The sequence below is a fragment of the Moschus berezovskii genome, chromosome X (assembly GCF_049115385.1).
Source record: "Moschus berezovskii isolate FMDL1 chromosome X, NW_MosBer_1.0, whole genome shotgun sequence".
Classification (NCBI taxonomy): domain Eukaryota; kingdom Metazoa; phylum Chordata; class Mammalia; order Artiodactyla; family Moschidae; genus Moschus; species Moschus berezovskii.
Window position 1 is genome coordinate 16,347,823 of NC_142488.1, and position 18,303 is coordinate 16,366,125.

General features: G+C 38.5%; 1 protein-coding gene across 7 annotated transcripts in view; it reads left to right on the plus strand.

Annotated features, from left to right (window-relative positions):
• Positions 1-18,303, plus strand: part of REPS2 (RALBP1 associated Eps domain containing 2) — a 257,054-nt gene that overhangs the window by 180,716 nt on the left and 58,035 nt on the right. For all 7 annotated transcript variants that reach the window (XM_055393986.1, XM_088834233.1, XM_088834234.1 and 4 more), the window contains one exon: positions 13,825-13,886. In XM_055393986.1, the coding sequence (XP_055249961.1) occupies positions 13,825-13,886 (62 nt within the window). The remainder of the gene's footprint in view (positions 1-13,824; positions 13,887-18,303) is intronic.

Consider the following 18,303-nt stretch of genomic DNA (forward strand, 5'->3'; position numbering starts at 1 on the left):
CTTATAAATCAGCTTTACTTCAATTTAAAGAAAGCAACTATTGAAGTATGATTTCTAGACCATAAAGTTCATCCATTTTAAGTGAACTGCTCAATGATTTCTAGTAAATTTATGAAATTTTGCTACTGTCACCATAATCCAGTTTTAGAACATTTTCAATATCCCAATAATATCCTTTAATGCCTTAGAGTTAATCCCAGTGCCCAGCCCCCGACAATTACTAATCTACTTTCTGTTTCTATAGATTTTCCATTTCTGGACATTTCATAATAAATAGAATCATACAATGTGGGATCTTTTGTGTCTGGCTTCCTTTACTTTGTATAATGTTTTTGAGGTTCATACATGTTGTAGCATGTATCTGTGTTTAATTTCTTTTTATTGCTGGATAGCAGTCCATTGTATGGCTGAACCACATCTTGTCTATCCATTCTTCAGTTCAGTGGACATCTGAGTTGGTTTTTCTTTTTGCCTGTTATGAGTAATGATGTCAGGATCTGAATGTATGAAAATCTTTGTGTGATGATATGTTTTCATTTCTCTTGTCAAGATACCTAGGAGTGGAATTGCTGATGTAACTTTTTTTTTACTGCGCTGAATGGCATGTGGGATCCTAATTCTCAGAACAGGGTTTGAAACCACACCCCCTACATTGGAAGTGCAGAGTCTTAACCACTGGACCACTAGGGAAGTCCCTTTATTTAACTTTTAAAGACATTGCCAACTGGTTTCTAAAGTACATGTACCATCTTACATTCCCATCAGCAGTGCTTACTATTTCTTAATATATTCACCAGCACTTACTATTTTTTGTTACAGCTGTGGTACAATGTGGTATTTCTTTGTGATTTTTATTTGCATTTCCCTGATGACTAATAATATTGAGTGTCTTTTCATGTGCTTATTAGTGATACCTATATCTTCTTTGGTGAAATATCTACTCAAATCATTTGCTCACTTTTAAATTGGGTGTTTATTGTTGAATTGTATATTCTGGAGTTCATTGTATTTTCAGATACGTGGTTTTCAAACATTTTCCCCTAATCTGTGCCTTGTCCTTTCATTTTCTTAATGGTGTCTTTTAAAGCAGAGAAGTTTTAAATTTAGATGAAGTGCAGTTTATGAATTCTTTCCTGATTGGATTGTGCTTTTGGTGTCAAAGCTAAGAAATCTTTGCCCAACTCAAGGTCTTGAAGTCTTCTCCTGTTTGCTTCTAAAGTTGTTATAATTTAAGCTCTTACAGTCACGTCTCTAATCCATTTTGATTTAATTTTTGTATATAGTATGAGGTAAGAGTCTAAGTTCTTCTTTTTATATGTGGATATCCACTTGTCCCAGTACTGTTTGTTGAAAAAATACTCTCCTTTCCCTATTGAATTGCCTTGGCATCTTGGTTGAAAATCATTTGTCTGTAAATATAAGGGTTTATTTCTGGACCCTCTATTCTGTTTCATTGATCTGTATGTCAGTACTACACTGAATATTTTCCAAAGCAGAGGAATTATATGTAGGCTTGTGAAGAGGTGTTCACATGACTAAGAAGGCTGAATATTTGCTACAATGACACATTTTTAGGTAGCGTTTAGCATCTCACTTAAGTGAGTTTGTGGTGCATAGCATATACAGAAACATCCTTTAGTTCCAGTAGTCTTTCTCTGCAGCCTTCTGACATACTTTTTCTCTGGATGGAGAATAACCCCTTTGGAACTGATTATTTCCCATATCAGTGCCCTCTTTTGCTCTTTACCACTCCATGTCCTATAGGTTCAAAATATGATACTGATTGCTGCATCATAGTAGCCTTGTGACCTTGATGATGTCATTTTACTGTCCCAGGCTTAAAATTTCTCATCTGTAAAGTGAAAGAATGGAATTTGATCTAATTACTTTTCCAAATACAGTCATTAATATTTTCTTGAATAGTTCCAAAGCATGGGTAAGTCCATTTATTTTAACTGGTGAAAAAAATTATTCTACTTAACAGAGAATTTAATGCCCTTTTATTTTTTAACCTGAGTCAGGCATTATCAGGGGATCAGGGCACAAGTATTGCTGGAAAGGTACTCTTGGCACATACTTTATTATATATATATAGGTATATATGACATGAATCCATCACTGTGTATAACTGGGTAATCAGGGGGCAGACAGAGGCTTACACATGCTTTCGTGATTAGAAAGGAGAGAAAGAAAGAACATTTTTTTTTTACAAAGAAATAGCCATTTTTATGAACTTGCCAAGAAGAGGAATGGTCCTCACTGATGAAATCCTTGAAGCTTTGCATATGGCCAACTCTATTTGATTGATACTTAAAAGTGTAGGTCCCACTGGCAGGCTTCTTTCAACATTTTCCATCCTTTAAGGTTTTTTTTTTCCCTTTGGCATTTGAAAGCTTTTATTTTCTTCATAAAATATTCCTAGTCTAGGGGGATGGGAGCCCTTTTCCACAGCTGAGGTTATTCCAAGTTTTATTCCCCTGAAGAATTGGCTTTCTGTTCCTTGAAGCTTTCAATTGCTACATCTGCTGCTTTATTTCCACTCAGTAAGCTGGAACATGTTTTCATTTAGTCATTGATTTGGGGCTTTGTAAAAATCTGAAGGAAATTAGTAAATAGACAGTAATAAATATGAATAATATTGAGTTGGGAAATTTCTAAGCATAATGAAGTAAGAGGATAAAAAATTTTAGAGGTTAGTGTTTTAGAATCTCAGTTCTAAGAAACTGAGATTCAGCAGGTCAGTGTCAGAAAATGCACATCTTTCAATAAATTTAATGAACACTGGAAATTATTACTGTGTTTTCTGAATTTGTGATTAAATGGTAGGTTCTTTTATGAATTTTTTAATTTATTTTTCAAGATGTGAGTATTTATTAGTTTTTCCCTGATTACACTTATAGAAAATGTTAAATTCAAGTATAGTTGATTTACAATGTTATATTACTTTCAGGTGTACAACACAGTGATTTGATATTTTTGCAGGTTATACTCCACTTAAAGTTATCAAGAATATTGGTTATTTTCCTTGTGCTGTATATTACATCCTTGTGTCATTTATTTGATACCTAGTAGTCTGTATCTCTTAATTGCCTACCCCTATCATGCCCTTCCGTCTAGCCCTCTCTCCACTGGTAACCAGTAATTTGTTCTCTGTATCTATGATTCTGTTTCTGTTTTGTTACATCTATTCATGTGTTTCATTTTCTTAGATTCCATATACAAGTGAAAACATACAGTACTTGCCTTTTTCTGACTTCACTAAGCATAGTACCTTCACAGTTGGTTCATGTTGCTGCAAATGACATTATTTCATTCTTTTTTATGGCCGAGTACTATTCTATTGTGTGTGTGTGTGTGTGTGTGTGTGTGTGTGTGTGTACCACTTCTTCTTTATTCTTTCATCTGTCAATGGACACTTATTTGACAAAACCTTACTGATATCTGATGCCCCACCTTATTAACTATGAGACTTTAAGAATAAACCTGTAATTGATTCATAGGTATGATAGCCTTTAATGTATGTAGAAAATGTCTTCTCCTTCCCTGTCTTCTCCCCTTCTCTTCCCTTCTGGGAAAGCAGGTGGTACTATTAACAGGTACGTTGTCATCTTTTGCATGTGTACAAGAGATTATTCAGCCAAAGTATGTTTTCAGTTTCAATTTGCATGAAGGTGTACTTTTTTTAAAAATTGATTGGAGCATGCTGGATAAAATATTTGAATCTAATTTGAGGTCTTTTAATTTTGTGATTAAATTAAAAGTGTCTTCTTCCAAGATACTTACTCCTTGGAAGAAAAACTATGACAAACCTAAACAGTGTATTAAAAAGCAGAGACATCATTTTGCTGACAGAAGTCCATATAGTAAAAGCTATGATTTTTCCAGTAGTCATGTATGAATGTGAGAGCTAGACCATACAAAAGGCTGAATGCCAAAGAATTGAAGCTTTTAAATGGTGGTTCTAGAGAAGACTCTTGAGATTCCTTTAGACAGGTTATCTATCAAACTAATCAATCCTAAAGGAAATCAACCCTGACTATTCATTGGAAGGACTGATGCTGAAGCTGAAACTCCAATACTTAGGCCACCTGATGCGAGAGCCAACTCATTGGAAAAGACCCTGATGCTGGGAAAGATTGAAGTCATGAGGAGAAGGAGGCTACAGAGGATGAGATGGTTGGATGGCATCATTAACTCAATGGACATGAGTTTGAGCTAGCTCCAGGAGATGGTGAAGGACAGGGAAGCCTGGCGTGCTGCAGTTCATGGGGTTGCAAAGAGTTGGGCATGACTAAGCAACTGAACAACAACAACAATTTAAGGTCGTGAATGGACTGAAGATATTATAAGAAAGATTTTTCACTAAATTAAATTCCAATTATTCACCCACCGTGTACTTACTAAACACAAGATAGTATGCTTAGGTGCTTTGGAAGACCAACAGATGAATTAGACATAAAACTGGTAGAATGAAGCTAGATTTGTATCTCCTGCCATTGAAGGAAATGAACACAGAATCATAAACAGGAAGAAATGCCATTTGGGGGGAAAGAATAGCATCTAAGGGGAAAGCTGAGGCTTAGGGAACACTCAGCTCTGCCTGCCTCCTTCAAGGAGCCATGTGTGTGAGTAGGTAAATCTTGAGATTTCTTTCTGATGCTCCAAATCTGAAGCCAAGTAGAATAAGTGGGAATTCTTAGTTTTCCCTTCTCTTGATTGAGGGTCAGGACATAACTTTTGGAAAGAGAGTGGAAAACCTGGAAAAGGGAATAATCAATCACAGCTGATATCCTGATATGATGGAAGGGAAGGCCAGGGCTTCATTCTGAACTGAGGGGACGTAGTGAGATCTGGGAAGTTCCTCTGAGGTCATTGATTTACCTCAAGATTTGGGAGAAGGCACTCTGCTACAGAGTTTTAATGTTAATTATTTTGGTATTTCCTTCATATTTCGAAATAAAATACTGTATAACCTCTAATTGACTTCTCAATTTTAGTCATCATCTACTGTCTTCTCTCTACTATCACCTTTCCCCTCTTCTACCCTCCCAGTATACTTTTATTATCATTTTGATTAGATTAATATTGTGTTTATGTTATTTTTGTGGCTATATGAGTCATAAAGTTTTCACTTTTCCTGCTGCACAGGTTTTTGTTTGCTTTGTAGTGAATACTCATCTTGTTTCTAGTGTACTTTCCCGTGAATCAACTGTAGACTCTCAGTTTTCTAAGGTTACTCTTATTCTGAAATATCAGTTATCCTTTTCATCTTAGTGAAGAAATCTTAAATGATTGTATTCTATGCCTGGTATTTAGTTTTCATCATGGTATCTTCCTGTACTGTCATCCAAGGATTCCCTTCCTATTTCTCCCATGTTGGATCTCCTTTATCCTGTTATGTCTTCGTCTTTCTTGGTTTATTCTCTTGTTTTATTAGAGGCTTCCCAGGTGGTGCTAGTGGTAAAGAACCCACTTCCGAATGCAGGAGATGTAAGAGATGTAGGTTTGATCCCTGGGTTGGGAAGATTCCCTGAAGGAGGGCATGGCAACCCACTCCGGTATTCTTGCCTGGAGAATCCCATGGACGTAGGAGCCTGGTGGGCTACAGTCCATGAGATTGCAAAGAGTTGGACACAACTGAAGTGACTTAGTACACAAGCATGCATCATTGAGTAACTTTCTTGGAAAGGGTACGTGGTGCTCAATTTGAGACACTGAAAGTCTAAAAATATCTCTAATTGAACCATCATGCAGGCTGCTAGTTTGGGTAAATAATCGTTGATTAGAAATCAGATTTCTTCAGAATTTTGATGGTAGTGATCCAATGAATTCTAGGTTCCAGTGGTATAATAAGAAATCAAAAACCATTCGGACACCTGATCCTTTGTATATAGCCTGCCCTCCTTTTCTGCTCTGTGCTTGGAAATTGTAGAATCCTCTAACTCCAGTTTTTTTGAAATTTCATGTTGATGTACCTTGCCATAGGTCTGTTTTCTTCCACCATCCCTGAATACTCATTGGATTTTTTTTTAATTTAGAAACTCATCTTCTTCATTTCTGGCAAATTTTCTTGAACTAGTTAATTAATTTATTACTATTTTCTCCATTTCTTTTTGTGGAACTTTTATTTGGATATTAATCTGCTTTCTTTAAGATTTCCTTAGATTATCTTTGAATATTTCTGTTAAGCTTTTTTTCTTTCTGCTGTCATGTGTTTAATTTCAAGTGCTGTTTTTAATTTTTTTAATATTCTATTTTCAGTAGCATCCCATTATTTTATCTTAACAAATAGCATTTTTATCTCTTTTGGATGCTTTCCTTGATTACTATATTAAAAATTTGATCCCTCACTCTTACATCATTATCTGTCTTCTCAGTAGTATATAAGCTTCATGAAGATAGAGCTTTTTTTCTGTGTTTTTTTCTACTGATGTATTTCCAGCACCTTAAACAGTGCCTGGAACACAGTAAATGTTTCAATATTTCTGGAATAAACTGAATGATCATTCTGATGATGTTAATAACAATTTTTTTCTCATATAGAGCTAATCTGTTTTGTTGAGGTCAGTTGTTTTCTATTTTTATTGTTCTAACTTAGGTTAGAAAATTTTGGGCAGATATCTGGCAGTACTTCATCATTTGCTTATATTTAAGAATGGGGTCTAAAAAGCTGATGGAATACATGAGTAAATGGTTGAGACTTGCCGTGTGTGGGCTTCATGGTAGGATGATTCTGGCTGGACCATCTTGTTGGTTTCTCTTGATGTTGACACCTAGATCTTCCATCCTGGCTGGTCCAATTCCCTAGAGCATGATCTTCTAGTCTCTGGGTACAATAGTCTGGAAGCAAACAGGGAGAGGGCTGGAAGTGTCTCAACATCCAGAGTATTACATTTACTGTTGTCATATGGCCCCTGGGCCTTGTGTCCTCCCTGGAGAAGAAAATACTTCTAGCCTTTTTCTGGAGTGAGAGACAGGATGAAACTGTGCAGAATGTATGAGAAAAATCTCAGGATCTAACTGCTCCTAAACTTTGTCAGTTTTTTAAAAATATGGGAATGGAACATAATTGTATAGTTCTTTCTAATGTTAGTTCAAGCAAATATTTGTATTCTGAGTTATCCAGGTGAATTAAAGGCAGAACATGACCACTAACAGGCAGAAGGGACCACAGGAGCATGGATCCTGAAGCCCAAAGCGGCATGAGGTGTAGCTGGAACTAGATCATCAAGGGTCTTGTTGAGATACACCTTTCTTCTGAAGGGTGGGAAATAGGATCCACTATCAGTTAACTTTGTTTACTTTTTACTACTTTCCTCATTTTACCCCTACTTCTTGAAGAGTTTGGCACCACTAGCTCTTGAGAACTGGGGGCTTCTATGGTCCAGTTTGGTTACTGTCTGCCTTCTCTACTGCTCATTCAGCTATCAGTCATCTATCCTTTTTCCCAATTACAAATTTAAACAATTTAAACAAAAAGTGTAAGCAGTTCTTGTCACTATTCTGTTGATGAGGTAAGAGTGAGATTAATTGCAAATATTTAAACTACTAAGTTTACTCAAAGGTCATATTTATAGGACATTGAACACAATATTAGGACAGCAGAGGAATCCTACACATTATCAAGCCAAGATTTCAGTCCAAAGTGGCCCAAGTTTATAGTGCCTTTAGGTTTCTAGCAGGAGTAATAGAGGAGGAACCTATTTTCCTCTCAGGCCCTGAAGTATTCCTATAGGTAATTTTCCAAGGAATATGTATTCAGAGTTAAAGGTTGCCAAGCACTCAAAGAAATGGAACACAATGAGGAGAGAGCCAGCAGAAACAATGAAACAGTGGAAAATACCAATCCCTTAGGTTTTGGAATTATCAGACATAGACTAAGTAATATTTAGTATATTTAAAGAAAAAGAAATGAAGAAAATGAGTAAGTAGCCAACCAATTATAAGAATGAAAAAGGCATTTTGAAAGAAGAGACCAAATAGAACTCCTAGAAATGAAAAATTTAGTAATTTAAATAAAATCAAAGGCTGGCTTATTTGATCACTAAGTACAATTGAAGAGTTGAAGAGGGAAGTGATTAACTGGACAGCAAGTTTTAGAAAATTATCCAGAATACCACACAGTTAGACAAAGAGCTTCAGAAAGAGAGTTGAAAGAAAGTAGTGCAAAGACTGAAAAGTCATTTTACATTTCCCAAAGTTACTGGGATGCCACATAGTTCAGAAATTCTGACATTACTTAGCAGCTTATGAAAGAAAGATGAAGAAATACATGTGCAGGTATGTTTGGTACTGCGGAATACCAAAAACAGTAGATCTTAAAAGCAACCAGACAGAAGACAGCCTACCTACTGAAAAACAGTGATTCCATTGACATCTGACTTCTCAACAGCAATAATGGAGGCCAGAAGACAGGGAAATGTTACTTTCAATGTTGTGGGGGGAAAATAGCTGTTGATCTAGAAATCTGTACTCAGTGAAAAAATCTTTCAAGAATGAGGGCAAAATAGTTTTTAGTTAAGTTGACTAAGCTTCCTACTAATAGACACTCAATAAAGGAAATTCTAAAGGATGAACTTCAGAAAGAAGTTACTATTATAAAAGAAATTGTAATGGAAATTGGGGAAATTTAAAAACTGAATGGTATCACATATCAAAACCTGTGGGAGTATATTAAAGAGATACTTGGAAGAAAGTTGTAATGCTAGATGCTTATGTTAGAAGAAAAGCTGAAAAATAATGAGCCAAGCAACCAGTTTAAGCTAGAAAAAGAACAATAGGATAAGCCCAAAGAAAGTAAATGGAAGGAGATGAGCAGACACAAATTGAACAGAAAGCAAGCATATAATCCAGAGACACAAAAAGTTCAAAGTTGGCTTTTTGAAAAGAGAATTAAACTTGACAAATGTCAGGTGAGATTGATGAAGGAAAACCACAGTGATGACACAAACAGTATATAGGAATGGAAAAAGATTTCCTTTGCAGAGATTAAGATGATAAGAGGGGGGTTGAACACCTTTATGGCAATAAATGTGAAAAATTATTAGGCCAAATGAATAACTGTCTAAAAATATTATATATCAAACATGACTTTAAGAATTAGAAAGTCTGAATAATCCTATAACATTTAAAGAAGTAAAATCATTAAAAATCTTGTTTCAAGAAAAACTGAGGCCCAGATGGTTCTGATGTCATGTTTTAACTGATATTCAACGACAGCAACAATTTTTGATCTCATACACCTTATTCCAGAGTATAGACAAAGGGATCACTCTCCAGCCAAATCAAACACACCAGAGGACCATATGAGAAAGGAAATTCACTTGTTAGTCTAACTCATGAATATAGTTACAAAAATCCTAAACAAGTATTAGCCAACTCAGTCTAGCAGATAGAAAAACCTGACCAAGATGGGATTATTCCTGGGGTGTATGAGTGTCTTAAGACATTCATAATGTAATTTATCATTATTAACAAATCATAAGGAAAAATCATAGCATCATCTCAACAGATGGAGATGTGGATTTTGTTCAATATTCAGTAATGAATTATCATAAAAAGTCTCAAAATAGACAGGAATTTTTGTAATCTATTAAGGGAGTGCAAAAAAGCAAAATGGCTGTCTGAGGAGGCCTTACAAATAGCTGTGCAAAGAAAGGAAATGAAAAGCAAAGGAGAAAAGGAAAGATATACCCATTTGAACGCAGAGTTCCAAAGAATGGCAGGGAGAGATAAGAATGCCTTTCTCAATGATCAGTGCAAAGAAATAGAGGAAATAGAATGGGAAAGACTAGAGATCTCTTCAAGAAAATTAGACATACCAAGGGAATATTTCATGCAAAGATGGGCTCTATAAAGGACAGAAGTGGTAGGGACCTAACAGAAGCAGAAGATATTAAGAAGAAGTGGCAAGAATATACAGAAGAACTGTACAAAAAAGATCTTCACGATGAAGATAATCACGATGGTGTGATCACTCACCTAGAGCCAGACATCCTGGAATGCCAAGTCAAGTGGGCCTTAGAGTGCATCACTACGAACAAAGCTAGTGGAGGTGATGGAATTCCAGTTGAGCTATTTCAAATCCTGAAAGATGATGCTGTGAAAGTCCTGCACTCAATATGCCAGCAAATTTGGAAAACTCAGCAGTGGCCACAGGACTGGAAAGGGTCAGTTTTCATTCCAATCCCAAAGAAAGGCAATGCCAAAGAATGTTCAAACTACCGCACAATTGCACTCATCTCACACACTACTAAAGTGATGCTTAAAATTCTCCAAGCCAGGCTTCAGCAATATGTGAACTGTGAACTTCTAGATGTTCAAGCTGATTTTAGAAAAGGCAGAGGAACGAGAGATCAAATTGCCAAAATCCGCTGGATCATTGAAAAAGCAAGAGAGTCCCAGAAAAACATCTACTTCTGCTTTACTGACTATGCCAAAGCCTTTGACTGGGTGGATCACCACAAACTGGAAAACTCTGAAAGAGATGGGAATACCAGACCATCTGACCTGCCTCTTGAGAAACCTGTATGCAGGTCAGGAAGCAACAGTTAGAACTGGACATGGAACAACAGACTGATTCCAAATAGGAAAAGGAGTACGTCAAGGTTGTATATTGTCACCCTGCTTATTTAACTTATATGCAGAGTACATCACGAGAAATACTGGGCTGTAGGAAGCACCAGCTGGAATCAAGATTGCCGGGAGAAATATCACTAACCTCAGACATGCAGATGACACCACCCTTATGGCAGAAAATGAAGAAGAACTAAAGAAGCTCTTGATGAAAGTGAAAGAAGAGAGTGAAAAAGTTGGCTTGAAGCTCAACATTCAGAAAACTAAGATCATGGCATCTGGTCCCATCACTTCATGGCAAATAGATGGGGAAACAGTGGACACAGTGACGGACTTTATTTTTCTGGGCTCCAAAATCACTGCAGATGGTGACTCAGCCATGAAGTTAAAAGATGCTTACTCCTTGAAAGGAAAGTTATGACCAACCTAGATAGCATATTAGAAAGCAGAGACATTACTTTGCCAACAAAGGTCCGTCTAGTCAAGGCTGTGGTTTTTCCAGTGGTCATGTATGGATGTGAGAGTTGGACCATAAAGAAGGCTGAACACTGAAGAATTGATGCTTTTGAACTGTGGTGTTGGAGAAGACTCTTGAGAGTCCCTTGGACTGCAAGGAGATCCAACCAGATCCTTTCCTTTCTAAAGGAAATCAGTCCTGGGTGTTCATTGGAAGGACTGATGCTGAAGCTGAAACTCCAATACTTTGGCCACCTGATGTGAAGAGCTGACTCATTTGAAAAGACCCTGATGCTGGGAAAGATTGAGGGCAGGACGAGAAGGGGATGACAGAGGATAGGATTGCTGGATGGCATCACCGAATCAATGGACATGGGTTTGGGTAGACTCTGGGAGTTGGTGATGGACAGGGAGGCCTGGCGTGCTCTGGTTCATGGGGTCACAAAGAGTCAGACACGACTGAGCGACTGAACTGAACTGAAAACAAACATACAGCAAATGCCATGCTTCATAGTGAAATAGTGTATACGTTACCCTTGAGATCAAGTTGCTATTGTTGTCACTAAATCATGTATGACTGTTTGCAACCCTATGGACTGCAGCACTCCAGACTCCCTGTCCTTCACTGTCTCCCCAAGTTTGCTCAAGCTCATGTCCTAGTTGGTGATGTTTTCTAGCTATCTCATCCTCTGCCGTCCCCTTCTCTTTTTGCTTTCAGTCTTTCCCAGCATCAGGGTTTTTTCCAAAGAGTCAGCTTTTTGCAACAGGTGGCCAAAGTATTGCAGCTTCGGCTTCAGCATCAGTCCTTCCAATAAATATTCAGGGTTGATTTCCTTTAGGATTGACTGGTTTGATCTGCTTCTTGTGCAAGAACACTTAAGAGTCTTCTTCAGAACCACAGTTTGAAAGCATCAGTTCTTTGGAGCTCATCCTTCTTTATGGTCCAGCTCTCATATCCCTGCGTGACTATTGGAAAAACCATAGCTTTGACTATAGGGACCCTTGTTTATATTTGTTAATATTTATGATATAATTTTATCCAAATGTATATTCAGAAGCACACCTTAACATCATTTATAAAAATAGGGCATTTGTTTTTGAAAAATTAAATAATAATAAAAATGAAATCAATCAGACATGAATCTGGAGGCAGGTTCTTTTTTCTAGTAACTTGCAGGGCTGTCAGCAGGGACAGTGAGTCACATGACTCACCTGGTTTGTTTCCTGTCTCTCAGGAATCACTGTCTTTTGTTGCCTGATTTCCTAGTGTCAGAGAAACTGTTTATTTTATCTAAAAAACATCTATATATTTGTTTTTGGCTTTTTCAAAAAGAAGGGTAAATTTGACTTCTGTTACTCCATCTTGGCTGGAATCAGAACTCATTTAATTAAGTGTCTTATCATTTCTTAGTCCTGTTTTGTTAATGAAGGGTTGCTTTAACATTGACTTCATTCTGGTGAAAGGCCTTTCATTTAAAGGCAAGCATATCTTTTGCATTTATTTTTGTTTTTTCGTTTTATTTTTTAAAATAACTGGTAATTTAAAGGCCCAATCTCTGAGGACCCATAGAGTGAGGGCCCTGAGGTAGATAATTCCTGAGACCTTTGTCATTTTCTCTTGTACATGTTTTGTTACTGAAGGCTCTTCATGGTCTCACCATTTTTGGAGTTTTGACTTACTGATGTGTTTAATAAATTTTAATGGAAGACAGATTGAGAGAAATCACTGATGGGCCCACATAGTTGTACGGTATTCATGCACTGGCTCAGGCGGAAAATCTCTATGAAATTACTCTGAGTTACCTTTGTGGAAAGCCCTGAACTCCATCTTCTAGCTTGTGTGATCTAGCTTGATCAAATCAAAAGTGATTTGCAAAAACTTTTATGTTCTTGGCACATTGCTGTGATTTATTTTTAAGGCATAGAAAGTTGTCCAAATATTAGCACACATATTACAGATTTGGAAGTAAACTGCCTATAGTTATATAGAGCACAGTATGCTTTTCAAAGAAGTTTATAAAGAATGTGGTTTTACTTGACCAGTGTGTGATAATAAACTCATTTCTTGCATGTGATCATGAGCCTTGTTTATAATTCAATAGCAGATGTTTGTTTTCATTGTTAAGTTACAACTCAGACATTCTTGGCTTAACTCCAGTTTTCTCTATATCTCATAAATTTTTTTTAAAAGTTAGAATGAAACTTTCTTTCAGAAGATACTTCAAATGGGGCCAGATTATTTTAGAAACAGGTTTAATTATCAGAAATTGAGATTTTTGAAGAATCCCTAAATATCATTTTAGTCCGTCATTTTCAGCCTCCCCTACTGCTGTCAGACCCACTGACTTACAGGGCAGCAGCGCTGCCTTATTAGGGTTCTGGCTTCCAGCTCAAGCTAATGAGCAGTGTAATGGCTGAGAGCTTGTGAGAAATAGGCGAGGAGCCAAAGGGCCTAGAGTATTTGAAACTAAATAATTAATATTGGAATAATGAGGTATTGACTGTCCATCCTGTTCTGCATCCCAGTCTTTTTTATCAAAGGGTGTCATTTCCTTATTGTTTTACACTATCTTAATTACAACAGCCTATATAAATATTTGGACTTTGAATAGGATGGAAGTGAAAAGGGATTGGAATAGCATGTAGTCTTTTTTTTTTTTAATTTAGCACAGAGATTTTAAAAATTTAAACAAGTTAAATGCAACAGCTCTTCTTGTTTTATGAGTGGAAGAGGGCTTCCACCCACCACCCCACCCCCCATTGGTCCTTAACAGTGTGTGTTTTTCTTTTCAGCTTCAAAGTCAGGATTGTTACCTCCACCACCTGCGCTCCCTCCAAGACCTTGTCCATCACAGGTAGGAGACAACATTGATTTTTCTATACTGTCTTTCCATAGGGAGTTGTCCTCCCACTGTGCTTCCTTAGCACGGGTTGATTGCCACCGAACTGGCCAATCAGGTTTCCAGCATGATGTCTGGATTGGACTGGGAGAGCAGAGCATGACTGAATTTCTTCCTATCCAGCCAGCCCCCAGCCTCAGATGGAAGAGACAGTCTCCTTAAGCAAATGCGTGAAACAGTTCAGTCTTGGCTGTGGAGGGTTGCATGTGGTTTTTCACACAAAGAGGAGCAGAAGGGGTGCCTCTCTGACTGTGGCTAGAGAACATGTATATTCTGTGAAGTATGTGTACATTGCGCACTTATATTTTCCTTGGTGTTTTAGGAGCGGTATTCTGCATAAACTAAAAACAAATGACCATCAGCATGGGTTTAGTGCTGTGGTTTGGGTTCACAGTGCTTTTTTTTAGGATGGTATTTTCCTTTGGGACAGTAAGCTAATCTAGCAGGAGTGGGAGAGTGTGTCACCTGAATCTGTTTCACTTGTGAATGAATTCTGCCTTTTTGACATGTGCTACTATGTCTTTATTCATCACTTTTTGTAGAGTTGAAAATGAGAAGCAAGTAGCAAATCCATAGAGTGTGGTAAAGGGTGCTACAGACCCTTCCTTTCATTAATTGCTGCTGAAGAAACTATCTTTAAGGACCCTCTAACAACTTTTGGCAGAAAATGTTGACAAATGTCTGTGTACACAGTCTCATTTTCTACCTCATTGCTCTGGATAGTTCAGAGCATACCTTTCCATATGGTGCATCTCAGGACTTGCTGAGTGACTGAAACCACTTTTAACATTGATTTGTCCTTCTCTTAGAGAATCAGATGGTCTTTAGTGTCCACTCAACCTCAAGATGCAAATGCCATGAGACATTGGCTTCTTCCTTCTGCCTTTAGGGTAATTAAAAGCCCTATTTCTCCTGACTCACATATAAACAAGTGAGAACTTATTTTTCCAATAGTCCAGCATTTGAACCTGCAATACTTTGGCCACCTCATGCGATGAGTTGACTCACTGGAAAAGACTCTGATGCTGGGAAAGGTTGGGGGCGGGAGGAGAAGGGGACTACGGAGAATGAGATGGCTGGATGGCATCACCGACTCTGTGGACATGAGTTTGAGTGAACTCCGGGAGTTGGTGATGGACAGGGAGGCCTGGCGTGCTGTGATTCATGGGGTCGCGGAGAGTCGGACACGACTGAGCGACTGAACTGAACTGAACTGAACTGAGCTTTACGAGAAATTGGTTAACCAACAAGTGTTTATTGAATTTCTACTATTTATCTCCTGCTAAACTTTAGTTCAGGGGCTTCCCAGGTGGCACAGTGGTAAAGAGTCTGCCTGCCAATGCAGGAGACACAAGAGACGCCAGTTTCACCCCTAGGTTGTGAAGATCCCCTGGAGTAGGAAATGGCAACCCACTCACGTATTCTTGTCTGGAAAATCCCACAGACAGAGGAGCCTGATGGGCTATAGTCCACAGGGTCACAAAGAGTTGGACATGACTGAGCATGTGTGCATTACTACCAAAACCTTTTGTTCCATCCTCATCCTTCTTTGGCTATGATTTATACTTATTTAAATTATTTAGTTTAGTCACTCAGTCATGTCTGACTCTTTGCAACCCCATGGACTGCAGCATGCCAGGCTTCCCTGTCTATCACCAAATCTCGGAACTTGCTCAAACTCATGTCCATTGAGTCGGTGATACCATCCAACCATCTCATCCTCTGTTGTCCTCTTCTCCTCCTGCCTTCAATTTTTCCCAACATCAGTGTCTTTTCAAATGAATCAGTTCTTTGCATCAGGTGGCCAAAGTATTAGAGTTTCAGCATCAGTCCTTCCAGTGAATTTTCAGGATTGATTTCCTTTGAAATCGACTGGTTGGATCTCCTTGCAGTCCAAGGGACTCTCAAGAGTCTTCTCCAACACCACAGTTCAAAAGCATCAATTCTTCAGTGCTCAGCTTTCTTTATAGTCCAACCCTCATATCCATACGAGACTACTGGACAAATCATAGTTTTGATTAGACAGACCTTTGTTGGCAAAGTAATGTCTCTGCTTTTCAATATGCTGTCTAGGTTGGTTATAGCTTTTCTTCCAAGGAGCATCTTTTAATTTCATGGCTGCAGTCACCATCTGCAGTGATTTTGGAGCCCAAGAAAATAAAGTCTGTTACTGTTTCCCCATCTGTTTGCCATGAAGTGATGGGACTGGATGCCATGATCTTAGTTTTTTTAATGTTGAGTTTTAAGCTAACTTTTTCACTCTCCTCTTTCACTTTCATCAAGAAGCTCTTTAGTTCCTCTTCACTTTCTGCCATAAGGGTGGCGTTATCTGCATATCTGAGATTATTAATATTTCTCCGGGCAATCCTGATTCCAACTTGTGCTTCATCTAGACCAGCGTTCCTCATGATGTACTCTGCATATAAGTTAAATAAGCAGGGTGACAATATATAGCCTCAACGTACTCCTTTCCCTATTTGGAGCCAGTCTGTTGTTCCATGTCTGTTTCTAACTGTTGCTTCCTGACCTGGGTACAGATTTCTCAGGAGGCAGGTCAGGTGGTCTGGTATTCCCATCTCTTTCAGAGTTTTCCACTGTTTGTGGTGATCCACACAGTCAAAGGCTTTGGCATAGTCAGTAAAGCAGAAATAGATGTTTTTTTGGAACTCTCTTGCTTTTTCGTGATCTAGCAGATGTTGGCAATTTGATCTCTCACTCCTCTGCCTTTTCTAAAATCGGCTTGAACATCTGGAAGTTCACAGTTCATGTATTGCTGAAGCCTGGTTTGGAGAATTTTAAGCATCGCTTTAGTAGCGTGTGAGATGAGTGCAATTGTGCGGTAGTTTGAACATTTTTTGGCATTGCCTTTCTTTGGGATTGGAATGAAAACTGACCTTTTCTAGTCCTGTGGCCACTGCTGAGTTTTCCAAATTTACTGCCATAATGAGTGCAGCACTTTCACAGCATCATCTTTCAGAATTTGAAATAACTCAACTGGAATTCCATCACCTCCACTAGCTTTGTTCATAGTGATACTTCCTAAGGCCCACTTGACTTCACATTCCAGAATGTCTGCCTCTAGGTGAGTGATCACACCATCATGGTTATCTGGGTCATGAATACCTTTTTTGTATAGTTCTTCTGTGTATTCTTGCTACCTCTTCTTAATATCTTCTGCTTCTGTTAGGTCCATACCATTTCTGTCCTTTATTGTGCCTATCTTTGCATGAAATGTTCCCTTGGTGTCTTTAATTTTCTTGAAGAGCTCGCTAGTCTTTCCCATTCTATTTATTGTTTTCCTGTCTTTCTTTGCATTGATCACCGAGGAAGGGTTTTTTACCTCTCCTTGCTCTTCTTTGGACTCGACTTCCCAGCAAACTTGACTTCCCAGCAGGAAGTTGGGCTTGACTTCCCAGCAGGAGCACAGTCCTGGGCTGCTGGAGCACGGGATTTAAATAGCTGTGTTTATTGAGGATCTGCAATACAGCACGAATTTGTGCTAAGTTCTTTCTTGGTTTTCTTTGTTTATTTTTTGACCATGGTGTGCAGCATGTGGGATCTTGTTTCTCCAACCATGGATCGAGCCCAAGCCCCCTGCATTGGAAGCACAGAGTCTTAACCACTGGACCTCCAGGGAAGCCCCTTAAGTGCTTTCAGTGTATTAGTTAATCTTCACAAAAATCCTATTATATATGTACAGATATTTTGTTGTTTTTGTTCAGTTGCAAAGTCGTGTCTGACTCTTTGTAATCCCGTGGACTGCAGTGTGCCAGCTTCTCCTGTCCTTCACTATCTTCTGGAATTTGCTCAGATTCTTGTCCATTGAGTTGGTTATGCCGTCAATCCATCTCATCCTCTGCTGCCCCCTTCTATTAACCTTTTAGAAAAGCAGATGAGGAAATTGAACCATACAGGGGTTAAGCAAGTCACCCATGGTGACATAGTTGGTAAACAGTAGCGCCAAGGTCCATTTCCTGAAGGTCTCTCCCCGTTCCTGTAGTTGCAGTCAAAGTATCTGTGTACATGGGAAGACAGGGATCCATAGCACTGGCAATTGAGGCTTTCACCACATACCCTTAGAAGGACCTAGATGAGTTGACTCCTGATTTGCAACAACAGTAAAACTGTCACAACACAATTAGTGGACATTCCGGAGGTGCTTATCTACCAGCTCCTAGTTTCCGAGTGGGGCTTGGGAGTCACCTGGATGAATGCATGGAAGACTTGTCTGAAAAGGCTTTTGTGACCAACCTCCTTACGTTTCTCCTGCTGCGCAAGTGACAGTAGTTACTTTCTGGTTGTGAACTGTGCTGCTGTTGTCAGCAGTTCTTATCTGAGCTACTCAGTGTGGGTTTCCTGCTTGCTCTGGGGC